This window comes from Patagioenas fasciata, chromosome 8, assembly GCF_037038585.1.
Source record: "Patagioenas fasciata isolate bPatFas1 chromosome 8, bPatFas1.hap1, whole genome shotgun sequence".
NCBI classification, from domain to species: Eukaryota; Metazoa; Chordata; class Aves; order Columbiformes; family Columbidae; genus Patagioenas; species Patagioenas fasciata.
The window spans coordinates 19910249-19936775 of record NC_092527.1 but is presented as its reverse complement, the minus strand read 5'-3'; the positions used below and the strand labels follow the sequence as shown (position 1 = coordinate 19936775).

General features: G+C 38.7%; 1 protein-coding gene across 6 annotated transcripts in view; it reads left to right on the top strand.

Moving 5' to 3' along the window:
• KAT6B (lysine acetyltransferase 6B) overlaps positions 1-21816 on the top strand; it is a 103694-nt gene extending 81878 nt beyond the window's left edge. For all 6 annotated transcript variants that reach the window (XM_065843116.2, XM_071811814.1, XM_065843114.2 and 3 more), the window contains exons 13-17: positions 11210-11441; positions 13443-13602; positions 14222-14488; positions 15735-16044; positions 17956-21816. In XM_065843116.2, the coding sequence (XP_065699188.1) occupies positions 11210-11441; positions 13443-13602; positions 14222-14488; positions 15735-16044; positions 17956-20441 (3455 nt within the window). In that variant the 3' untranslated portion in view covers positions 20442-21816. The remainder of the gene's footprint in view (positions 1-11209; positions 11442-13442; positions 13603-14221; positions 14489-15734; positions 16045-17955) is intronic.
• Positions 21817-26527: the final 4711 nt, after the last annotated feature.

The following is a 26527-nucleotide window of genomic DNA, read 5'->3' as shown; positions in this document are numbered from 1 at the left end:
TTCACAGAAGTGCTCTTCAAGATGAATCCTAAATAATAGGAGAATACGGATACTGCTTTGAAATTGCGTCCATCCTTTTGAAACACCCTGTATATGTGCCCCTTGGTGAAGTTTCTTAAAAGCGTCTATCTTAACACATCATGGAGACCCATACTTGTTTAAAGTGTGTTTTTCACTTTTTCATAGCAGTAGAAAAACATGCAAATCCAGTGACCTGTGCTGTAAACTCAGTATGCTGTAAAATATGATAGAATATTTGTATTAGTTTCGTGTACTTAGTAATGTTTGGACTAAATGGTAGGAAATGGAACAAGATAGCTGCATTTAGAGCTGTGTGATAGTGGTTAAGGATAAATAAGGAGTTGTGTGCAGTTAATTTAGTTCATAACTGAGCATGAGCATTTTGGATCACAGCATAGGAGGGAGCGTGTTGACGGATCTTTAGTTCAGAAAGTGATTGAACTACGTTTGGGAACCAAGAGACAGCAGGTGAAGTTGCTTGTCAAGTAGGAAGTCTTGAAGTGAGGTGAAGCAGACTTGTGTACAGCTTCTTATTTAACAAACGTGTGTAGCACCAATGACCAAGACCTGCAAACCAGGCAGTTTAATGGAACTGTTGGCCCAAAATGGGATGTCCTGAGGGTCCAGAGAGCTGTTTGAAGTTGACACAACTGTGATGGTGATGAATCACAGGCACTAGTTGGAATGACTGTGCTGGCACATCAGAAACTAACTTGGACCAAACTTCTAGGGAAATAAGAGTCATCCAGGGCTTGGACTTCTTGGGGAGTGGGGTTTCCAAGAAACAATGTAACTGGGGTGGGCGGGGGAAGAGGCCCTCTCGCACTGCATTTGAGATCCTATTATTCCAGTCTCTCAAATCCTGAAGAAAAAAAGGAGGAATTAGAGGATTGTGCTCTGTCATAAAGTTGTAACCTCGTTGGGGTTACAGAAATGCAACGGCGTAGCTCAGAACACTGAACTGCTGCAATGGGTGGATAACTGCCTCTTCAGGAAGGATAGGCAGGGAAGGTAAGGAGGGAAGTCTGTGCTCTACACAAAGGAGTGACTTGGAAGCATGGAGCTCTGCTGTGGGATGGGCGATATGTCTGTCAAGTCCATGTGCCTCAGAATCAGAAGATAGGGCAGTAGTCATTAGTACTGTGGTGGGCATTTGTTATAGATAGTCTGATCAAAAAGGCAAGAGGATGAACCTTCCAAGCGACTGGGTGTCACTAGTGGAAAGCCCTTGTTCTCAAGGACTGCTTGAAACACTGTGCTGGAAGGGCAGCACAGCAGGGTACAAGCAATCCAGCAGACCTCTGCAGTGTATTTGCCCTAGGGCAAATGCTTTGCTGGATCTGCTACTTGCAAATAAAAATAAAATGCTCAGGGAAATAATAGTCAGTGGCAGCCCAGGCTGTAGTGGCTGTGAGATAGTAGGGTTTCAGATCCTGAGGGAACTGAGAAAGGTAACAAGCAGACTAAGGCCTAGAATTTTACCTTATTTAGAGAACCAGTAAGTGCTTTTCTGTAAGAGGCTGCTGTGAAGGGCAAGGAACTACAGGACATGTTGATCTCCAGTGACAGGGTCCTCAGACTGCAAAAATGACTCATTCTAATGTTCATGAAAATTGCAGGCATGAGAGTAAGCCTGGTAGGCTGCAGGGAGAGCTCCTGACAGCAAAAATGAAGTCTGCAAAAGGTACTGGTATTGTTCACATGTACAGGAATGGAATTAAGCCAAAGCTGAGGGATATGGAGAGCAACAGGAGAGCTCTTACAAGTATGTGGGCAGCCAAAGGAAGAGTAAGCAGAACGTGACCCTGCTGCTGAATGGAGTAGGCATCGTGTGATGACATGGATGTGCATTGGGGATCTCTGAAGGGATCTGAGGTAGTCAGTATTTACTTTTGCCCTGGCTTTCACTGGCAGGACCTGTTCTCAGGTGTGGCAGAATTTAAGCAACAGAGAGAGATGCCATCCGTGTTAGAGGAAGATCATGTTATAGAATACTTAAGTAAAATGGATATAAACAAACTCATAGGATCAGGTGAGATTCAGCCAAGGGAACTGGCTGGCATGATTTTAAGATCTCTCCCTGTTATCTTTGAGAAGTCAAGGCAAGTGGGGAACTTTCTCAGTAACTGAAAGAAACAGCAAATATTACGTACATGTTCAACATGAGCAACTGCACCAATGAAAGAAATAAATGGATTTGTATCATTATGATATTACAAAGGTGACAGAGCATTTAACTTGGTGTAAGTTACATAACAAAGCTAAGATGCTTCTGGATCTGTATAAATTCTGTCTACAGGTATTTCTACATCTGCTGTCTTCTGAAATTTCTACTGTTAGCATTAGATTAGCTCATGGTAGGAAAACTTACTTTGGAAGTAAACTTTAGGAAGTTTAGAAGTAAAGAGGTGTCAGCAGGCTGTCATTTAAGTGCTGTGTTGCATTGGTGCTTTTTGAACTGGACTTGATGTGGTACTCAACACTGGGAGGTTTCTTCAAGATCAGTGATGTATTACTGTTAGTATAGCTGAACAGCTCCAGAAAGATAAAATGGGGTTTAGTTGTGCGTTGACGGCATTTCTGTGCAACTGTTCAAGTTTATTTGATTGCAGTGGCCTTAGTGCACAGCTGGAGAGCAAGTCTGTCCGTTAGAATGGAAACAGTGCTTCTTTCTTTGCTGTCTGTCTTGTCCTTGATTCACAGGCAGTTAAGCCATTTACAACTCAGCTGCTGAATAGCAGTACATACAGATGACAAGTCTCGTAGGCAAATTGAAGCTGGTGACAGTTTACCTTACTATGACATGCTGTATGTTGTAGCAGCTCAGTAGCTGTTTCAGGACTCTGAGAGAGCTTACAGCCTGACAGTTGTTCTAAGCTAAGTAATTCATGTTTGTGAGTTGAAATCTGTGTTTAAAATGGGCTTTCTGTGGAGTCAAGGCTTGAGCAAGTTTGAAACCATTGAAGTTTGCTTTTGTATTTTGCTGTGAGGCAGATTGCAGTGGCAAAAGAGACTTGATTTTGGAAGCCGAGGTTAATAAATTTGAATTCAGTTATTCATACAGTTTTTTTCCCCACTTTGATTCTCAGTCATTACCTGTTTCAAGAATACCATCTGACTTGCCAGGTTTAAAACTGATTGGAAGGTTATTCAGATGTAATAAAGCTGTTGTCTGTTTTGTGGGCATTTTAGTAAATTATTGATTCTTTGTACTTTAAAAGGTCGAGAGTCGTTTTCTTGCATGTCAGTTTAAAAAAGATTCACAATAGAAATTTTCCTCTTTGAAACAAAGTACCATTGTAATTCTCATCGTTTACTGTATGGTGACAAACTGTGGCAGATGCTCTCTCTTAATCCCGTGCTCTCCCCACTCAGGAAAGGGAATAGGAGGAAAAGGGAGAGAGACTTGCAAGTTGGAAAAAGTTTAAAAAGCTTTACTAATGTTACTAACAAATAGAGAAAACAATACAAAATATACCAAACCAATCTTGAATTCCCCGGGGTAGTGCAGGGTTGCCTGGCGGAGCCAGCGTTGCTCTGGCAGCTGCAGGGCAGGCACCTCGAAGTCCTGGGCTGGACTCCGCAGTAAACTGGAACTGGATTCAGGGATGCAGGGTCTGGAACCAGGCCTTGGATCACAGAGACAAGCAGGGTCCTCTTCAGATGCCGGCCATCGTCGAAGAGAGCAAGACCCTTGTGATCTCCTACTTTTATAGGGTGTGTAACATGTATGGGATGGAATACTCAGTTGGTCAATTTTAGTCACCCGTTCTGCCCTGCCCTCCCCTCCTTGCAAATATGCCCCTGTCACTTACGGGAAATGACACGTGAAATTTATCAGCAACCTTGGCTGCCATAGCAGTAAGTCTAAACCTGGGCCTCTTCTGCATAACATTGCTACTGCTATCACCTCCGGAGCAAACCGTGTCTGAAAAAACATGCAGCCAAATTCAGAAAAATGCAGTTATTTAGAAGAACTTAGCCGAAAGGAAAATTCACTAAAAGAGAAACTGGCCTTGTTTTTAACAAAACCAAGACAATGATGATCGAGCAATTTCACTTGGAAATGTGGAAGGTGGTAGCCCAAAAAGTGTGAGAGGAAGCTGTCTTCATGAAACCCTGATGAACAGAATAAATATTTCCTATTTGCCAAGCCTACTGCTGTTCAAAGTTGCTCCTATTCAAGAGCTTTGATTTCAGCTCTGGAGCCTTCAGCCTAAGAAGGACATGAACCTGTTAGAGTGAGTCCAGAGGAGTGCCACAGGGATGATTGGGGGGATGGAGCACCTCCCCTGTGAGGACAGGCTGAGAGAGTTAGGGTGTTCAGCCTGGAGAAGAGAAGACTCTGGGGAGACCTTATAGCAGCCTTCCAGTACATAAAGGGGACCTGAAAGAACACTGGAGAGGGACTTGTTACAAGGGCATGTAGTGATAGGACAAGGGGTAATAGCTTTAAACTGAAAGAGGGAAGATTTGGATTAGATATAAGGAAGAAATGGTTCACCATGAGGGTGGTGAGGCACTGGAACAGGCTGCCCAGAGGAGCTGTGGATGCCCCATGTCTGGAAGTGTTCAAGGCCAGGCTGGATGGGGCTTTGAGCAACTTGGTCCGGTGGAAGGTGTCCCTGCCCATGGAAGAGGGGTTGGAACTGGGTGATCCTTTAAGGTCCCTTCCAACACATACCATTCTATGAGCATTACGTTTATTAATACTTCTGTGAATGGGGGGGAAGAAATGGGATGTAAATGTCTTTGCTTCACTGCAAACACTCATTACAAAGTTCTGCTTATTTTCTTCCATTAAATTACCACCCATGTGGTTCTAGTTTTGAAGGAAACACTGCTTTTCTTTAAGGTAAAAGCCAATCTAATCTGCAGATGATTTAAAAAAAAAAAAAAAAGTGTAAGTGTAGCTTTGAATTACAAGATTTGGGTGAAGAGTTGTGTTCTTGGGAAGAGCTATGATGATCCAAGATGAGGACTCTGGAATACTCTTAATTTTAAGGGGTTTTTTCATTTGTGTGTGTTTTTTTTTTCTTTTGTTTTGTTTTTTTTTTTGTATACAGAGTTCTGTCTCTGTTACAAGAACATCACAGGCAGGTTAATATTATTGATTTCCTAGAAAGTGATATTGAACATGACTACTTAAATAAGATCAGAACTGTGTTTTGTCTCCACTGCATTATGTGATTGATACATAAAGCTATTTCCTAGATCACACTGTCAGATAAATTTCTTCTAGATTTTTCAGTGTAAACTTTTATTTTCAGCTTTTTGTAGCAAACAAAAAATCTATCCTAGCTGAAATGTAGGACTCATGAGTCCCTACCCTAAAGGTCCATTTTGAAGACAATGTTTGTTTTGATTTTTAACCTTCATAAGTGAAACACAAATATGTGTGTTTGTTTCTAGTAGCACAGGAGAAAGGAACTGCAATTTGAAAGTATTGGTCCAGGTACAGAATGAGTTTCAGTACTTTTTTGCTATTCAGGCATGTTTTTGCTGAATCTGTCAGTCTCTGCTGAAGGCAATACAATGCATTGCAGTGCAATGCAATGAGGTGAAATATTTTTCACAACAATAGTTAAACATCATACATGATGCCTTCTCAATGCTTCTCTTTGTGGCACTGTTCTCTAAGAACCTGCCTGCCCGTAAGTAGTGAAGTTCAAGGACGGGAGGAGTTCTGTTAGATCAGCACAGTATCCATTGTATATATGGCACAGTGTCATTTATGTGTGGTAAGGTTGATCTGTCAGATGCTCTGTTAAGGGAACACATGGAGAGTAGAACACAGGAAATACTACTGGAGATTCAGCTGGTGGCATCTTCTAGAGTAGATTGCATTGAAACTGTCAGAATGCTCTGGATGGATTGTATTCCAGCTACATTGAATTTTGAATAAAATGCCCATTGGAGATTGCAAGAGGTGTTGTGATAACTTCATAAAAGGAGGACTAATACACTTATACTTCACAAGCCTAATATAGCTCTCTATTTTACCTTCTTAGAACTTATTCTGCTACAGTTCTTTCATTTTCTAAAGTGTGGATGCTAAGCAACCGACTGCTTCCTCTTAAGCTAAACAAAGGAATCTCTGTATTTAATATAAAATATAGCACTTCAAGGATTGTTCCAGGATATAAAGTTTTTTAAAAATAGAAATAGTAAATATAATTACATCAAAAATGCGTGTTCAAAACCTTCATATTAACTAAGTTCTCTTGCTTCTCAGGTGAACAGGAAGCCACTAATGAAGTGTTCATTCAATCCTGTGCAATATGTATGCCACAGTTCAACTGCAGCTGTGTGTAACTGAGCCCCAATGTGGGCATGCTGTCCTGCCTGCACACAAACAAGTATCAGTCAAGCACCCACATCTAGGTTACAAATGGGCAGGAGGGAAGGGAGGACAAGAGTGGGGTTTTTGGTTTCGTGGTTTAATTGAATCAAGTTAAATTACTTAGCTGAAAGCCTAATGGCTTTATAATGATTGTGGTCAGTCTTAAATGCACTCAAAGAAGAACTTTTTTTTTTTTTAGCTACATCTCTCTTCTTTGACCATTCATCAGAAATAAAATGATACATTGATTTATTTGTTGCTATCGAACAGGGGTGTCAAACTCATTTTCACGGGGGGCCACATCAGCCTCGCAGTTGCCTTCAAAGGTCTGAATGTAATTTTAGGACTGTAGAAGTGTAGGAGTAGTTATATTTATACAGTCCTAAAATTACATTCGAGCAGTTGAAGGCAGCCGTGAGACTGATGTAGCCCCTGGTGAAAATGAGTCTGCCACCCCTGCTATAGAATATAAAGTGTGTCTAGAGAGCACACAGGTTGCAGGAGAGTCCTTAAAGAATATCTTCAAACTTCATTTGACTTTCTTCTGTCAGGTGTTTTTTGTTCACTTGGTCTTTCTCAGTATACCAGTTCAATTCTGTAGTGTCTTGGCTGCTTCCTCCTGTGCCACTGACCTTTGTCATCTGCATCTCTGTCTTCTTGCACTATTTGAGAGCCAGCCTGCCTTGGCTACCACATTAAAAGCAAAGGGACAAATCTGTATTTCTTCAGTAGATAATTTAATTCAGCTGTCTCTAGCTAAATGGTACCTGCCTTATTTAAAACTGTGGAGTGATTTGTGCTTACCATCAGAAAGCCAATGCAGTGGAGTTTGGAAGTGTGTATGGTGTGGAAGGCAAGATGCGTCTTGGGAATATGAAGGTGAGAGACTTAGTAACGAAATAGCTGCTTATGGCAGTTTGTACTTGAAGTATGTATAAAATTACTTTCGTGCCATAGGACTGAAAGGGGGCAGATATGATCCTGATTTTTAGTAGTTTTTCAGGAGAAAGATAGGGATACACAACTCAATTCACCTCATGTCAGTACCAGGCATATTGGTTGACATGACAGTAATTAAGACTAGTGCTAGTGAACACAGGTAAATGCAGTGAATGGAGGAGAAGGAAGGACTCTGTGCAGCTTGCGAAAGACAGTGATACTTAACAAATCTTACCAAGTTCTTAAAAACGCCAAAAAGTGTGGGGATGATACACATTTGGTGGGTTCTATTTGTTTGGACAGAGCCAGATTAATTCTGTTTGTGTGTGAGTTTTGCAGGATGGTTGCCTGTTTTAGTCTATCCCTTGGACTTTTCTGTCAGAACAGGGTACAATCAAGCTGGACCTCAGATGTCACACTGTTTGATTTGTTTTAAGAAGCAGAACTGAGCATAGCAAAACCAATAATTAACTGGAAGTTTCTGGGGGCTGACACGGATGTATTATTGTTGTGGACTCTGCAGTTCTTTCATGGGAGTTACATAATAAGACTGCTATAGATTGAAATTACAAGATACTGCTCAAGTTAATTTCTTTAAATGTATGCTTTAATGTCTTATCTCCTAAATTTGTGTTGGAAGCATGAAATATATGTATCTTGCACTAGCTTGCCCTTTCTCAGGTTGGATTTATTCAATTATTTTAAATCTTGAATAAGATAAAACCTTAGTGGTTCTGGGAAGGTTTGCATGACAAAAATCAAAGGCTGTAAATTGCACGTGGCATGTTGCTTCACTATGAAGACTGAAGATAAGACAAGAAGTAAAAATCATTAATAGTATTTTGGCTGTTTAATTTTGTGATACTATCACTCATGCCTAGAAGATGGACAACTCCTTGTTCTTCTAGATTAGGTCAAGCAGTTTTGTGTGTAACACACAGTCTGACTTGTTTACTCTTGGAGGGTGGGTGTGAAGGAGCTATATTTTGTCCTCTGAGCGTTGCTGTTGTTCGTACTCTCATATCAGGTATTATAGTTTGAAAAAATTCTTTCAGGTTTCCACTTTGAGGCTATCCATTATTAAGATGAGGAAGACACAATGACACTGGGGGTATTTGTTTAACAGGGGAATATTGTACTCATTTCAGATGCTTCAGGATAGATACACGAGCTACCAAGATCAGTGTTTTTTATTTACCTGCAACTTAGATCAATTATTTGGCGTCTCTTTGGTAAGTTTAATTTAATAGATGTCATTCAAATCACAGAATCTGTTAAGAGAAACTTTCTGTTCAGTGCTCGTTACATGTAACTGAGACTGTTACCTCTGATTTATAGTTTTGATCCTATATAATGTATCTTGGATAAGCCCAGGTTATACTGTAGAATGGAAGGAGGAAGAATACTGACAGATGTTATTGCCCTGCAAGTGAAATTTCACTGCTTTAATGTAGAGTATGTGAAAATTACCACTAAGAACTAATCTCAAAGTCCACAGCCATTGGAAAGATCCAATGAGCACGGATATACTAGTAGAACTAGGCGTGGTTCCCTAACTGGTGACTCCAGGCTCTTGATAGTGGTTTCTTATTAAGCCTCATGAGATGCTTACTGAAAAAGTGTAGTTACAGCCATGTTATGTAGGAGGAAAACGGAAGTGGAGGAAGAAAGTTCTTATCAAAGTAATTTTATAGTAAAATACAAGAATGAAGTCCAGGTCTTGCAAACAGTCTACATACACTTTAGTGCCCAAGTTTTCTTGCATGTCAAGTTGGTAGGTTAAATTGTAAAGTTACTTGAAGCAAATATAAGTTCTCATGGATTTATTTAAATGACCTGTTTTTCTCTCTTCCTGTGTTGACACTTCTAGCACTACTTGTACTGCTACAGTTTTGCATGTTTTTCAGTAGGCAATGATGTCTTAATATAAAACTTGTCTTCATATGTTATAAACAAGCTGATCCAAAATTCTTTCTTGGTACAAGTGAAGCTTTGTTTAAAATTATGCAGACAAGGCTATACACTATAGGTCTCCTTTTGTGCGGTTGGAAGTAAAAGAATTCTTTACCTTCAAACTGTTTAGGATGCAGTGTGGTTTTGAATGTGAAGTTTGAATTTTTCTGTCAAGAACAGTTACAGGTAGTACTAAGATGTATCATCTAGTTATAAAAAAAAATGCAATACGCTGCATCTTCAAATGTTAAAATACCCCCCTTTTCTGAAGTATTAAAGTAGTGTTTCTTCTGTAAAATGGAAGAAATTTACTTGCAGAGTTTCCAGTGGTACCGTGCAGATGTAGGCAGCCATGTGCTATGTAGAAGTAGGCAGATGTGAGATGGGATTCCTCCTGAAGCTCTGGCATTTTATCATAAATTGTGCTAATAGATACAAAGGGCACACTACTTGTTTCAGTATCCTTGTTGTTAGTAATCACTTGGAATGTACTAGGGTGTCTACTTTCCTGTGTAAACATTTTTATGGAAACTGGAGGTGAGAGTGTGATGTCTAGTGCATTTGTATTTTCCGAATTCTGTTGTGGACCTTTTACATTGCCCTGGAAAAAGAGAAGAGCATTCTTTCAGGCTGAGTAAATATACATGGATGTGTGCATTTCGTATTTTTATAAATATTTTTTAAAATGTGCGTACAGTTTGTTTATAGTAGAGCATACAGCATAAAAAAGGGAAACAGCCACTGCCTTGCTCAAAGCTGGATGTTTTTCATTTATAGCAAACTTGATTAGGAGAAACTTTATGAAGAAGTCAGGAGGATTTGTTTAGCACATGTGACATAGCTGTACTAGATATGTTTTAAAGCAGTCTTGGAAAAATAAAAGGACAGATTCCAACTTTTTTTTTTTTAAAGTATTTAAGAAGATTGAAAGGCAAAAGAACCATATATGCTGTTGGATTCCAAATGAATGAGTAATGTAATTCCATTAGCATGATGTCTGTGCTTATGGTGGAATAAGCATTTTGTAAGCCTGGTGTTTAAGGCCCATGTTTTAGTAGTGTTTGTAAAGGCGAAGTGCAGAATATGTCTTGTGGAGGGATGAAATACTGTGAGAGGATAGATTTTATTAATTATGCTGGTTTATTTTCTTTCTCCTGAATTAGTTTTAATGGTGCCAAAACCCAGACTTCTGTTATGTCCAAGCAGGTGTGTTCTGATTTAAATTGTAAAAGCTTCTTACAGCTGAAGAAAGTTAAAAAGCACTTATGATATACATAGAATGTAAAACGAAGGTGTGGTATTGTAGAATAGCTGATTGGTTACAGTCTTGAGGACTACCAACTAGAATTACATTAATGTTCTTAAATGTAAATTAAGGGAGATTATTTTAAAAATTATTTCTCCTAAGTAATTCTCCTAGTAATTCAACTTGTGAATTATGTGTCACCTCTAAAATACAACTAACTGTTTAACCAAAAACTTGCATCACCTGAGGCTTCCTGAAAAAAACTGACTTCAATGATATTACCCATGATACTTCCTCATGAGATTTTTCTGAAAATTCTTGGCTTCAGTGCTGTAAGTCAGGTGTAAAGTTTCTCAGAAGGCCAGGGAGTTGTAGGTCTAAACAAGATTGTGTATGATGGACCTGTTCTGAAATGTGTTTGCTTTTTATTTCCTCCTTGCCTGATGATTAGAAGGGGTGTGGGGGTTGGTTAATGATTGATTGATTCTTAGGATATCTGAGTCTCTTACAAGGATTTCATCTTTTTCTATGCCACTATGATGATGAAAACAGATCTCTTTTGCGAGTAGCAGTTCTTTAATTGCAAGAGTTACCAATAATATAACCAGTCATACTGATCTTTCTATTACTATCAACTTTCTTAAAGGGTAGTTAAAATTCTTTAGTTCTGTTATCTCAGTAAAGTATTCTGTTTCTTTTCTTTCTAGGCTATTTACTTTCTAGAAGAGAGGGTCAAGCAGGATCCCCTGAAAAGCCATTGTCTGATCTGGGTCGTCTCTCATACTTGGCTTACTGGAAAAGTGTCATATTAGAATACCTTAACTGCCACCATGAAAAACAAATCAGCATCAAAGGAATGAGTCGAGCTACTGGAATGTGTCCACATGATATTGCCACAACCCTGCAGCAACATAGCATGATAGATAAAAGAGAAGATAGGTTAGTGAATTTTGTAAAAAAAATTAAAAATACTGAGTCAAAACATTTACTTTCTTTACTCAGAAAACAGTTGAAGTAAAAAGCATCTGTGTAAAATTCTGACTTCAAAATGAACAATAAGCATCTTATTGAAGGAGTCACTACAACCACTTCTCATTAATGGGGTCTTATGTAAAGAATGTTTTGTTACTAAACAAATGGTGGGTTTTTTAGACCCTCTTTCATGTTAATAGTCATTAGAAGGGTGCAGCCAGGTAAACATTTTCAGTAAAGAGTGGGTGGCAGTCTTTTTCTCCACACCCCCTTTTTCAGTCTCTACAAATTCCCATAAACTATGGGATCAGACCAGCACTACGTGAAGCCCTCCTGCCCAAGGTACTGGCAATGCAAATGGATTTTTAAAGTTTCTGTTTAATGTTACATCAATGTTGAAAGTCAGTGCACTGGGAAGGTGAGTTCTTATTTTGTGAATATCTTCTTTCTTAGCAATCTTGATTGATGTTTTAGATTTTAAGTGGGTTTTGTTTTGTTTTTTGAGCTCTTTTTTTCATAAAATGCCTGAAATTACTTTCAGTGGTGTTTGTGTTTTTGAAGAGCTTCTTAATTCTTCCAGTCATGGAAGGTTTAATCAAGCAAAACTGCCTTAGAGACAGTGGGCTGCCAAAAAATCCAGTTGATATTGAAATAGCTCAGCCTTTTTATGTGTACCAGCACTAGTATTCAAAGTTAGCAAGTTTTGAACTAGTAAGAATACAAGTAGTCAAAAAAGAGATTGGCTTTACAGGATGGTGTTACGAGACTATTAAGAGGAGTGCTGTCAGTGCATTAAAACCTTCACTTTCTGGAGTGCTTATTAATGTGCAACCTAAAGGAACAAATACATTTTAAGGGAGAATCAAATAAGTGTTCCTTACTTACATGCAACTTCTGCCCTATCACAAATTATTATAGGTCCTGAATAGTGACACCCAGTTACAAAATAACATTTTTTTTCTCTATAGAATTCAAAATACTTTATGAACAAGGTCAGTCTTTTTTCACAGGTGGCAAAGCTTAGACAGGTACATGAACTGACCTGGCCAATGGTATCCAGAAGGTTAGTGGCTGAGCCAGGAAAATAAATCATGTCTTTGAAAATTCCTGTCAGACACCTTGGGCATGGCTTCTTATGATTTCCTTCATTTTGTTAATTCTTCTTACAGGTATTGGCATAGAGGTTTGTCACAATTCTGTGAAAAGGGTTCACCTGGATCTGATTTTGGTTATAGCATTATCTAAGTGAAAAGCAATGTTGTCACTTAACTTACCTGATTTTTACAGCATTTGCAATCCTTGTTTAAAAAAAAAAAAGTTGTTTAAAATTGTGTAGTTCTTTGTAATGGGGTCTTCAGTGGGATATGTGCTAGTAAATTTGCATACTGTACTACTGTGTTAGTCTTTACCTGCTTTTGGTATGCTACTTCATTTCATAGTACTTAGAATGTTATTTTTCTGCTGCATCAGCATAGGACTAAGGTACATTTTTATGCTTTGTCAGAAAACCTGTGTTTCTAAGTTGCTTTCTCGTTCAGTTAGCTTCGTCTTCACTTGTAATATTAATGACTTTCTTGCTCTTTACTTGATGATCCACAGTGTTTTCTATTTATGCTTTTATGTTATGTGAAAATTGGAAATTATTCTGTCAGCATCTGAAGTGCCAACACTAAACCTCTGGAGCAGATTTAGAGTAGTCAACTGTAAAAACCTTTGCTTGCTTTTCTGTTGCCCCAGTGATGTTTGGTATTGAGCTTTCACTTCATACACTGTTGTTTCCTCACTTCCTCTTATTAAACAGTCAGCAGTGTAAGCGTGTTATCTGTGTGTGACAGCTGATATCTTTAGTTTGAGGTATCCATTTATTTACCCATATATTTTCATAGATTATTGTGCAGACGGATTTAAAACAGTAGGAAGGTTGGTTTAGGTCATCACTTTCTAAAATTACTTTTTCTTGGATTGTAGATTTGTAATTATTAGAAGAGAAAAGCTGATTTCGAGTCACATGGAGAAACTGAAAGCAAATCCACGTATCAATGAAGTAGATCCTGAAAGCTTGAGGTGGACTCCTTTGTTAGTTTCTAATGCTGCAGTTTCTGAAGAAGAGAGAGAAGCAGAAAAGGAGGTAAGATTAGAAACTTCTTATTCTGAATTTCCCTTCCTTTGGATTTCATCACTCTGAATATTCAATATTAGGCTATCTTAAATAGAGTAGTTTTAACTTTGACCAGTGCTTAATTGTAAAGAATACTGATATTTTTGTAATGCACAATTTTTGGAAGCTGTGCAGCAAGACATGGTAACTTCAGGGTGATGAATATGAAAAATTAAAACATGAATCACCTGTCATGGAGCTGTATTACTCAATCTTGAGGTAGTCAAAGAACATGTAATCAGATCAAATTTGGTGCAGAGCTCAGGGGCTACAGTGTCAATCGATTCTTTGTGTTATGAACTTGCTCAAAGTGATCCATGTCAGTGGGCATGTAATGTAGTGCTAAAGGACTTAAATCAATTCACTGCATCATTAATAGTGCTAAATATCCCATGAAATGCAATCTTCTTTGGTTTGTTATCCTAACTGTTGTGAAGGAGCTACTCGATGATTCAGCTGAAATGTTGTTGCTAGGTTAGCCAGCACTGCTAATCAGGGTTGACTTATTGTAACTCTTTAGCTGGACGTAAAGGATGTGGCTAAGTAAATGCTCTTTCAGTGACCCATTATTTTAACCTCAACCCTTCAGGCTGAGCGTCTGATGGAACAAGCTAGCTGCTGGGAAAAGGAAGAGCAAGACATATTCTCCACAAGAACTAATAGTAGGCAATCACCTGCAAAAGTACAATCTAAAAATAAATATTTGCGATCTCCAGAAAGTGTGGCAGTAGTGGGGGAGCGAGGGCAATCGGCAGAGCAATCCAAGGAAAGCAGCGAGGAGGATGGCGGGGATGAGAATCAGCAGAGTTCACCTCCCCGGCTGACAAAGCCACAGTCACTGGCCATGAAAAGAAAGGTGTGTTACTTCAATGGTTTGGTTTAAAATCATTCATCTCTCATTTCGATCAAATTGTTATCACTGAAATAACAATCTAGTTTTTCTACCAACATTTATTAGACTGTTTTAATGCTTTCTATATTGTTTGGACAGCGAACAGCTCCTGTCTTTTGGTTTTTCTCCTACATCCAATTTTTTATCTTTCAGATTTTTCATCGAACTGTAAAATACTAGTGACACAAAATATCAGAATTTCCTCTTAATTTTTAAACTAGTGATTGCCCTCTGCTGTTTGGCATTGGTATTGGTTCAATATTTTAATGGTTCTTCCTTTTTTTCATTTTAAGATGGAGTCTGGCTTGTGGGGTTTGTCTTTTTATTGTTTGGAATATAAAAAATGCTCAAAGTGGCACAATGTTTTTCAGAAACAAATGCTGTTAAAACAAAAGGCTTTTTTACCCATATTCTTTTAATTCCCAAGAAATTTAAATGATAAATTTTGGTTAGAGTAGTGTTTACATTAAATTCTTAATTTCATTGAAAAATTGACTATTTCAATGGTTTAAATTTTGGAAAAGCAGGCATCCCAAAGTTTTAAAGAACCCACCTTAGCACGTGTATTTAGATGTCTCTGGTGAGAATTAGGGAATTGAAGTGTCACTTGGTTTAAACTTTAGATGGGCAAACTTGAAAGTAACTATAAATCTGTAAGAATGCATAAAAATAGACGTATAAACTGTTGAACAGTTTTTTCATTATAGCAGCCAGCTGTAGGATTCTTTTGAGTGTATTGAGACCCATGTGAAGCTTGAGGCGCACTTCCTTTGTTGTTATCTGTTTTTTCTACATACGTACTTATTTCTAAACTAGCAGAAATCAGAAATGTAGAAGAAACCTTGATGCTTGTGAAGGTTGTTGGGGAATTATAAACCTACAGAAGAAAAATGTATAAGTACAATTTATGTAATATTGCTATGAATATTATTTGAGAGAAGAAGGTAAAAGTCACTACAATATGAAGAAAATTCTCATCTTAATTTTCACCTACAGGAAGGTTTGTCTGCTTATATCAGTATATATGTATTTTAACTGTTTAGACATTTTACTTTTAGATTCTGTCTGCATTTGGAGTTGATGCAAGGTAAGGTTTTTATTTTGAACAAGCAGATAGATTACTGTGAACTCACTTTATAAAAAATTATGTCCAGAGTTGACTAACAAACAGGAGGGTAGGAAGAGTTATGTTTGTGGAATTATTTTTCAGAGACCTTTCATACTGAAAAAGAAAAGAGGCCGTAAACGCAGAAGGATTAACAGCAGTGTAACAACAGAGACAATTTCTGAAACAACAGAGGTGTTGAATGAACCATTTGATAACTCAGATGAAGAGCGTCCCATGCCACAGTTGGAACCTACTTGTGAGATGGATGGGGAAGATGATGACTTGAAGCCTGTAATTAGAAAAGCTTTTGATTATCAACCTGGGCAACAGAAACAGGAGAAGGAGGAGGATGAAGAGCAGAACAAGGAGGAGAAAAATATTCGTTGTTACAGGAGTGATGACAACTGTACAAGTAAGCTGAAAATGTTCTTGTATCTTCACAAAATTAATTTGTTGGGTGGCCTTCAGAGGAAGTGGGTGTTTTTTGTCGTAAATCTGGACATTTTTAAAGGTGGTATTTAGCCATTTTGGTCTAAAAGTCTTATGATCTTAATAATGCTTCCTGCTTAGAGGTGCTACTGGAGCCATTAATCTCACATAGTTTTATTAGAATTCAGTGGTATATCCAGAATTTTTTGGGTGTTTTTGTGGTTTTTTTTCCTATTTTGTTTACTTCTCTTGTTATTGCTGACCCATTAATACTATAATCTGGTTTTTGTATTCAGAAAATGGATGTTTTCCAGTCTGAGGCACTGCAGTCCTTGTCGTGTTGCCAAAACCAACTTCTGTGTCCCAACAACAGGGCATTTTGTACTCAGAGCAGCATTATCACTGGAATATTGTTTAATATTGTTTTTGTATCCCTAGTAAAGGGTACAAGCAAAAAGTAATATTTGGTTTACACAAGTATCTTTCTCTTTGGCATTGTTGGTAATTCGATGAAATGTTTGTTTCTAGGACACAATATGTCCTCACTGTGGTCCCTTTTGTTTTTTCTCCCCAAGAGAAGAGGGGTAGTTATAACTGTGATCTTTTGAAGTTTCTTATCTAGTTTAATGTCAAGGATCTTTCCTGGCAGAAAAGCTAATGGATGGGGAGTGGAGCTACTAATGAGCTATTTTGAATATACACTCATCCCTTCACCTCCTGGCTGTTGAATTGCACTTACAAATTTTAATTCCAGAATGAATGACTGGATTCTCAGGTCTGTGTATTTCCTCTGAGAAGCCAGTAGGTACTACTTTAGTGTTTTCATAATTGCATGGGAATTTTAATCTTTGCTATCCTCAGTTGAGGAATCATGCACTGATTTCTATTTTAAACTGTTTTTGTGGGACTAGAGCAACCATGCTTATGAATGTTGGTGCTGTTACAAACCAGTGCACAGGTAATTAGGATATTACCACTTTTTCCTGCTTCTCGACAGAAATGAATCAAACCAGTAGTAGCAAATTCAGAGTGTTCCAGCTATGTCCCAGTGGTCAGGTTTGCACTGCTTTAACCAGACTCTGTATTTGTCTGTGGACCATGTCATCACATTAATTGACTGTAGGAGTGTTATAACACTACAGTGAGGGGTGGAACTTGGCAAAGGAGTATCGCCGAAGCCATTATACTCCAGGTGCAGCATGGTATATCCTAAGAATTCTCCTTTTTTGTGGTGTATCTGTAAGTGGTATCTGGGGAGAGAGAAGTGAATGTGTTTGGGTAAGTTTTTCTTTTATAGTTAATAGCTCTGTCTTTATTTTCTATTATATTTTGGCTTTTGTCATGTATTGTGAGCTGTGTCATGATATACTGCCCATGAGAAGTTAATAGAATGAACCACTTTTTTTTTCAGTGTTGTTGGTGAAGCATGGTTGAATGTTTACTGTGGCTTGTCCTCCAGAATAGTCAAACAGGCAACTCCACACTCATGTTATTACTGTCAAAAAAGATGAATATGCATTAGATCAGTCTATATAAAGTGATGGCCTACCTCTATTCTAAAAACACAGGTTGATAATCAAATACTTGGACAATATTTTTGCTTTAGTTTATGTGTCTTGTGATTTAAATCTCTAGGGCTTTTCTGGTTTGTAAATGGTGGTTCCAGTGGTCACTGTTAGAAGGCCACCGAACCAGAATTCTATATATCTCTGCATTTTAGAGCTGTAGATGTTATGTCATTCCATTGTGGTCTGAGATCTCTTTGTAACTCTTATTCCGGAGTTTCTCAATATATTTTGAGTATATAAATTACTTTTGGGTTTGTGTTTGAAAACATTGATCAGTTTGTGCAAGCTAAGACTTTTCTTTTGTCTCTGTTTATTGCTTCCCAAAGATAATACAGAGAATGCAGCTGTATCAGAAGAAAGCACTAAAGACAATCTTGAACCTTTAAAGGGTAAGCAGGGTTGGCCTAAAGGAGTTAAGCGTGGTCCATCTAAATGGAGGCAAAGCAAAGAAAGAAAACCTGGCTTTAAGCTTAATTTATACACTCCACCTGAGACTCCTATGGAGCCTGACTATCAGGTGTTGGTGGAGGAACAAAAGGAGGTAGCTGACAACAAGCCCTGCTCAGTTCCTGCTGTTATGGAGGAAGAGATTAAAGAGCCTGTTGAAGTATTGCCACCACCAGATGGTGAAGTAAAAGAGGTAGAACCTGAACCTCTGCGTCCAGCCTGTGAACCCTTTGAAAAACAAGAAAACGATATGATGAAATCTGGGGAAGAAGAAAAGAATGTAGAAGAAGGTGAAATAAATTCAAAAGATCGAGAAAAAGACAAAGCAGACGAGGTGTTCCTGCAAAAAGAAGAGTCCCTGCATTTGGATGATCAGGATGAGGAGGAGGAGGAGGATGAAGAACCTTCTCACAATGAGGATCATGATGCAGATGATGAAGACGATAGCCACATGGGTTCAACAGAAGTGGAGAAAGAGGAATTGCCTGGTGAAGCTTTCAAAGAAATGCTGGAAACACAGCAATCTTTTTTAGACGTAAATGTTCAAAATGGTAATTCAAATCAAGAGGACTTAATGGATTGTGGGGTTGACCTTGCAGCTGATGAGTGTGAAAGTGACCAGAAAGAACTTGCTACAGATTCAGACCCAGTGCCTGAATCTGATGATGATCACACAGATAACAACCAGGACCAAAAAGCTGATGAAGAATTACATTCCAGTTTCAAGGGTGAGAGTACTGAGACCATGGAGATTGATTCAGAGACGGTTCAAGCAGTACAGTCTCTAACTCAAGAAGCAAGTGAACACGAAGATACGTTTCAGGACTGTGCAGAGACTCAAGAGGCCTGTAGAAGTTTGCAAAACTATGCCCATAATGACCAAAGTCCACAAATGACCACACTGGATGATTGTCAGCAGTCTGATCACAGTAGCCCTGTTTCATCTGTGCACTCGCATCCCAGCCAGTCAGTTCGTTCTGTTAATAGTCCAAATGTTGCTCCTTTAGAGAACAGCTATGCTCAGATCAGCCCAGATCAAAGTGCCATTTCTGTGCCGTCTCTACAGAACATGGAGACCAGCCCCATGATGGATGTTCCCTCAGTTTCTGATCATTCGCAACAAGTTGTGGATAGTGGGTTTAGTGACTTGGGGAGCATTGAGAGCACAACAGAAAACTACGAAAACCCAAGCAGTTATGATTCTACAATGGGTAGTAGTATCTGTGGAAACAACTCTTCTCAAAACAGTTGCTCATACAGTAGCCTTACATCTAGTAACCTAACACAGAGTAGCTGTGCTGTGACACAACAGATGTCTAACATGAATGGAAGCTGCAGTATGATGCAACAAACAAACATCAACTCTCCTCCCACTTGTAATGTAAAATCTCCCCAAGGCTGTGTTGTTGAAAGGCCTCCCAGCAGCAACCAACAGTTATCCCAGTGCAGCATGGCCGCCAATTTTACACCACCTATGCAGTTAACTGAAATCCCCGAGACTGGCAATACCAACATTGGATTGTATGAAAGAATGGGGCAGAGTGAATTTGGAGCGGGGCATTACTCACAGCCATCTGCCACCTTCAGCCTTGCCAAACTGCAACAGTTAACTAACACACTTATGGATCATTCCTTGCCTTACAGCCATTCAGCTGCTGTAACTTCCTATGCAAACAGTGCCTCTTTGTCCACTCCCTTGAGTAATACAGGGCTTGTTCAGCTTTCTCAGTCTCCACATGCTGTTCCTGGAGGACCTCAAGCACAGGCTACCATGACCCCTCCCCCCAACCTCACTCCTCCTCCTATGAATTTGCCACCTCCCCTTTTGCAGCGTAACATGACTTCATCAAATATTGGAATATCCCACACCCAAAGACTGCAGACTCAGATGGCCAGCAAAGGTCACGTTTCTGTAAGAACCAAATCCACGCCTCTGCCACCTGCTGCTGCAGCCCATCAGCCACAAATCTATGGGCGTACTTCACAGACTGTGGCCATGCAAGGGCCCACACGGACCTTAACGATGCAGCGTGGTATGAACATGAGTGTAAATTTGATGCCAGCCCCAGCTTACAATGTCAATTCAGTGAACATGAATATGAATACCCTTAATGCTATGAATGGTTATAGTATGTCCCAGCCAATGATGAATAGTGGATATCACAGTAATCATGGGTATATGAATCAAACACCCCAGTACCCTATGCAGATGCAGATGGGGATGATGGGAACTCAGCCATACGCACAGCAACCAATGCAGACAGCACCCCACAGTAACATGATGTACACTCCTCCAGGACATCATGGCTACATGAATACAGGCATGTCCAAACAGTCTCTTAATGGATCCTACATGAGAAGGTAGGCCCTGTGGAGAGACACACTACCAAACTGGCATATGGATTGATCTGCACAAATATATTTTGGAGAGTACGATTTCAAAACCAGCAATTGGTGTGAATGCAAAAACATTTGTTGGCACCATTTAAAAGCTGTATGCAGCAGAAAGCCTTATACAAGTTTTTCTTTTTTCTTCTTGTTTTGGTTTTTGTTTCATTTTGTTTTGTTTTCAACTTTGTGGGATTTAACTTTGCTTTTCTTTGGGGGGAATTAGGTGGTTTTCCATTTTTCTGTTTATTTCATTGAGCTTGAAGTTCTCTGGAAAGGAAGAACTCTTTCTATGAACTGCAATTACACAGCAGCTGATGGTTCAGAGCCATTTTATGTGCCTGCTCCCATTAAAAATGTGGATAAATAGACTCCAAAACTATCAAACCGTACTAGATCGTGAGCTTTTTCTCTCTCCTTTCCCCACATGTAAATGCCTTTTAGCAGTTCTTTTATTGTATTATTTTGTTTCTGAAGGTGACACTTCCGCATGCCGCTAATGTCTTTGTTAGTGACAGTGCATTTTGTAGTACTGTACAAGTGTTGTGCTTAACAGTAAGCCATTTCTTAATTTTTTTGCCTTGATTAGGTTACCCTAGTTTGAGGGGTAAATAAAACAGAACTATATTTTTGTTAATTATAAAACTTGTAAAAAATAATAAAGCTGCAAAAGCTATTCACATTTTGGTTAGTTCAAAGGGTTTTATTGCTGTATGTTTAGTGTAAAGTTGAGACTCTTTTCCATTTTTGTGACCAGTTACTTTGGGGCTGGGGTAGGAAAAAGGGCAGCTTTCTGTTTTATAAATACTGTTATGTTTTTTTGTTGATTGAAACATCTCAGTGTTTATTTGTCAAGTTTTGAAACATTTTCATATATGTCCAAATACTTGGCAGGATTAAAAAAAAGCTAGTGGATTTGGTGTAAAGTTGCTATTTTATGGAAATGCCTCTAACTTTACATTTTCATTCCATCTGTAGATTTTTCTATCTTTATAAAATATTGGAGTTATTTTTTAAGGGAAAAAATAGAGCAGTAGCGTGTGAATAGCTCAAACTAAGCTTACAGATCGCATGTAAAAAGGCAAAAGTTATTTGTGTCTGTTTATATTGCTTCCTTTTTTGTAGCCTTTGTACCTGTACAGAGTGACTGTAAGGGCCGAGCAGAAGAGGCTTGATACATGTAAAAATAGGACCCAGTGACACTCTTGTATTTATCTGTTATCTTTTTAGTCAGTCACTTAAAAAAAAAATCCCACACAAAAAGCACCCAAGAAACAAAAATAAAAACTGCAAAAAACACTCCCCCAAGCTGTACATTTTAACATGAAATAAATTATGATGAGCCATTTTTAGCCTCTTGTGTCTTGTCATAGTTTGACGTTGCATGGGAATTACCTCCTGAAACTGTTTGTTACAGTGCTCTCATGTGCTCGATCTAAAGCCCATTAAAGTTGATGGGGTTTGGATTAGGTGGTTAGAGCCTAAGTGTAGGTTACTCAGCATAATTGCATACACCTTGTGAAAATAAAGAGTATCCAAGATTATTTTTTTTAATAATCTTAATAAAATATTGAATAAATATGTATTTAATACATTACAAGCTTGTCAGTATTTAATGTATGAAAGTTCTTTCCTATAGAAAATGTTAATATATATGTAAAAGGGTATGTGATAGTAACAGACATGATGTTTGAACTGTATCTTAATCATAGAACTGTAAGCTCTTCCTTTGTCATTATATCGGGTTACAAGACGATGCAAATCTTGTGTTGAACCTCTCAGGTTCTCTGCATATGCATGTGTATGTGTGCACACATACACACGTATATGAACACTTCTAATCTAGCAACAGAAGTCCTGTAAAAATCAAGGCTCCCTATGTATGTGGAGCTTTTGAGCGGACCACTTTTACATTGGGTGTGTGTGAATTTCCACCAGAAAAGTATCTGCTAAGATTTGTTTGTTTGGTTTTTTTTTTAAATGCTTCTAATGTGAATGTTGCCACTGAATTCCCCCACCCCGTGCCCATTGACACTGCAGGAAGGTTGCTAGCTAAGGGGAAAGGACTGGTTGTTTTCATTGAAAATTCTCTGTCCCCATTCCAGGATATAAAACAGCTTTATAGGTGGTATTTTATGTGCTCAAAAGTCAGAGAAATTTGTATTTCTTCGAATAAAACCCTGGAAGTGTGTGGCGTTGCCAGATCAAGAAAATGATACAACAAGATCATGTGCATAACCTGTTCAATTTGAATATGATGGGGCAGCAGTCTAAAATAGAGGATCAGAATGGGAGCTAAAATTGCTGGTCAAATGGTAATTTGGAGTAACTTGTGTTTTAGGAGTTCAGAATGCTTGATAAGAAGAGCACAATACAACAAAGATCTTTGTTCATGCGCTTACACTGTCAAATTTGCTTTATGAAGGCGCAGAGTATTCCCAGTACTTAAACTGTATGTGTGTTTGTCTTCACAAACTCGCTGTCACCTTTTTAGGCTTAGGAAAAGGGAAGGTGAACTCAACACAGTTAACGTGCAGCCTTTGAGTGTGTAAAACTAGGACCTTGTATCTTTGAATAATTCTGTCTGGTAGCAGCACTGTGTTCTGTGGTTTTTTCGATTTGTATTTTTTTTACAGTGAGTGAAAAACGAAGCTGGGTCTTTTATCCACTGCTGTTTAGTTTTGGGTTTCCAAGCCTGTAACATACAGGCAAATCAGACCTTCAGCCATTTCAGCTGACCTAAAACAGAGCATTCAAACTCCAGCATATTGCTAAAATTCTATATTTGCAATATATGGATTAAAACTTGGGTGGAAAATGATGTATTGTGTGTGCGCAACAGACAAGTTTCCAGTATTTTTTTTTAATTTCAGAACAGAATTCCCTCTGGGAGGGCAAATGACTCTCCTATGTCTTTTTCCATAGTGATTGTTCAGCTGTGAATTGCATTACTGCACTGAACTTTCTGTTTTATAAAGCAGCTGTCTTTTCCTTGACAGATGTACCTGTTCTATATGTTGTGTGCCTACTGCAGTGTCAGTTTTGACTGTGCTCTAGTACCATAGCATCTGAGAACTAGCTCTTTCAGTGTCTCAGAAGAATTCTTCACGGACTTGCAATAGATGGTTCTTGTGAAATGCAGGAGGTTTCCCTGCCCATGCAGTCTTAGTCTTTGGTTTGACCAATGGGCTACTTCATACCACTAGCGATTTGCAAGGACATAAGCTTGCCTCATTCTATGTATACGTTGCTTGCAGACCTGGCTTGTAGCTGGAGTCGGTGCTGCTAACGCTTGTTAATTAACTAGTTAACACCTTGCAAGGGTTGCCTGTTTTGTGGAAGCTACATGTTCCAGAATTTTTGCTCTTTCTGTTTCAGTCTAATGGTTTCTGGGAGATGGTTTGGAAAAGGCTGGGCAGTAAATAAGAAGTATGTTTCCTTCAGAGTTGTTTAACTGGCATAGCTGTACCAGCAGAGTGCTTTAGGTAGACCTGGTTCTAGGGAAGATACATCTCTCTGGAGCAGAACCTGCATCTGGGAGCTGCTGCATGACAGTAGTCCTGCAAGCTGCACTGTAGCTGTTCAGCAAAGATGGGAATGGTATGTATTGTCACACTCTGGCCACCTGATCTCCTAGTAGTGGACAAAATATAATGAATTTTTTACTAACTTTGTAAGAAGCTCTGTGATATAAGCAGAAACAGAGCACTTCTAAACGTACAGATCTTTGATGTTAGATGGCGGTCTGTGAGTTTTAGTTTTATAAGCTGTTTCATTTGTCCATCAGGCAGGCTAGTTGATTGAAGCAAACTCCATTTTTATATAGTGTGGTAAATAGAAAGAAAGGGCCTGGTAACTATCTGTAGTGCTGAGAGTGATCCTGATACAGCCTGCTCTGCAGAGACTGACACCTTGGCCAGCAAGCAAAAACCGACCAGTGTAGTCGTTGTGACAATGTAGCGACCTGTCACTGATTTTCCTCCTCTTGCCTTTACTTTTAATAATTCTCTATATTAAAACTATGTATTTCTAGTATTGTTTATGACCTATATAGTCATCTAGGTCAACTCTCCCACAGTGAAGGTCTGAGATATGCATTGATCAAAAGTTGGTGTTTTGAGCTTTGTGGAGTTCTATCTTGTAAGAAGATAAAAGGATTACAGTTTTGGCTTTATCATAACTTCAGTTTAGTAATTGAAATTCTGGGTATTTTTTCCCTATCTATTAAATAAGAATAATTAAGCTTAATTAGGCCATGTTTAAGGCTTTCAAGTAGAATGTGTAAAAACACTAGAATATGGAGTTCTATTGATTTACTTATTGAGAAATCAGTGTTATGCTATTTTTTTGTCTCCATGCAAGAACAGCAGCTCCTAGTTTCTGAGTAGCTTGGAATCCTGTCCTTTGGAAATTGCCAATACATTCTTCTGTTGCCATGTCAGTGTTGCCATCTGCCAGTTTCCTGATCTGCTATGTAGGCCGAAACAAATGAGAACCACTGAGAGTTCTAGTATTTTGCTTTCTATCAGTAGTTGGGAGGCTGCTGTTTGAAAGCTTTGTCAGTCTCCACCAAAAGCAGCTGGACCTCAGGAAATTAAATATCTTCCACCGTATTTGCACAAGTGTCAGAATGCAGAAGAAATACCCATCTCCAGGCCCCAGAAAATGCTGTTCAAATAAAATTCTGCAAGTAAATCAGCTACAAATTCTCCTTGAGTTACAGCAGTTATCAAGCTATCACGAAAGATATGAGAAAGAAAATGACCTGTAACTTGACTGAGGGAAATCCTGGTAGATATTTGTTGTATTTTAGCATATAATTTGGTACAGAATTCCTGTTTGTAAGGCTAATGCTGAGAAACACACTGCTGTCATAGAGGTGGGAAAGTTCAGCTTCCTCTGTCGGGGTAAATGAAATCACAAGGCCATGACGCCGAAAGGCAGGTTTGTCAGACACAGGGCTGGGAGAACAACTGCATGTCTGGGTTGTGAATTACGTTGCAGTAGACAGGTGCTCGGAAAAGGTGCATTTAAAGGTCTGTGGAACTAGATGGAAAGGGCTGAGGGACCCTGTCCAAGAATTTTTTGACTCTTTAAACCAATATTGTGACTGCTGATTTATTTTTGAAGTGCCAAATGACTTCCTTTGAATTTCCTGTTGTGGTTGGTTGGTTGGTTGGTTTGTTTTTCTCTAATCCAGATGTAGACATAATTAGTTTGCTGTAAGTTCCAAAGTTTGTGTATCTCTATCATGAATATTGTTCGCATTGCAATGCCTAATTTTTTTAACAATAGTCTGGTTGTGTTTATTCTGTTCTGCTCTGTCTTTGTTATTTGTTATACAGATAAATACAAATGATAAGTCAAAAGCGTTGCATTATGGGTGTTTGCAGCCTTGGCTGCAGTTGCTCTTTGGACGTGAATGATTTACTGTGTTTTGGACCCCAAAAAACAAGTGGAGAAATGGGAAAGCCTTCACACTAGTGATGCTAAGCCTTTAAAGAGTTGTTAATATCTACAAAAAATGGCTTAAAATTGTGCTCAACTCTGGTTTGTAGTGTATACTCGCAGTTGCCAGTGGCACATTTCTGGCCTGTGTTCTTTTATTAAGGTATCCAAGACTTCCATGGTCTGTCTTGCACCAAAGTTAGAAAGTCTCTGTCAGCTGGTAAAGATCATGAGAACTCTTCTGTGATCTCGGTAGCTATGTTGTTCCTTTCAGGCACTAAGGCAGTAAATAGTTCTTACCTGATACTCTGAATTATCAGTTACAGTTCCAGTGGGGAGGGTGGTGAAGTTTTGCAGATGCAAAAGAAAGGTGAACATGGTTTAATTGTGATCCTCCTACAGGATATTTTAAGGATATCAAATATTGTTGAGGTGGCAAAACTCTCAGTGAGTGGTAACAGGGTTACTGATAATTTGTATCAAATAGAGTAAATTGAATAAGTTTAGGCAGAAAAGTAGGTCTAGCATCCTAATTTGTGTATTTGGACTACTTCTGTCAACAAATAAAAATTATTTTCAGCTGTATTGGAGCACAATAATGTATTAAGGTGACTA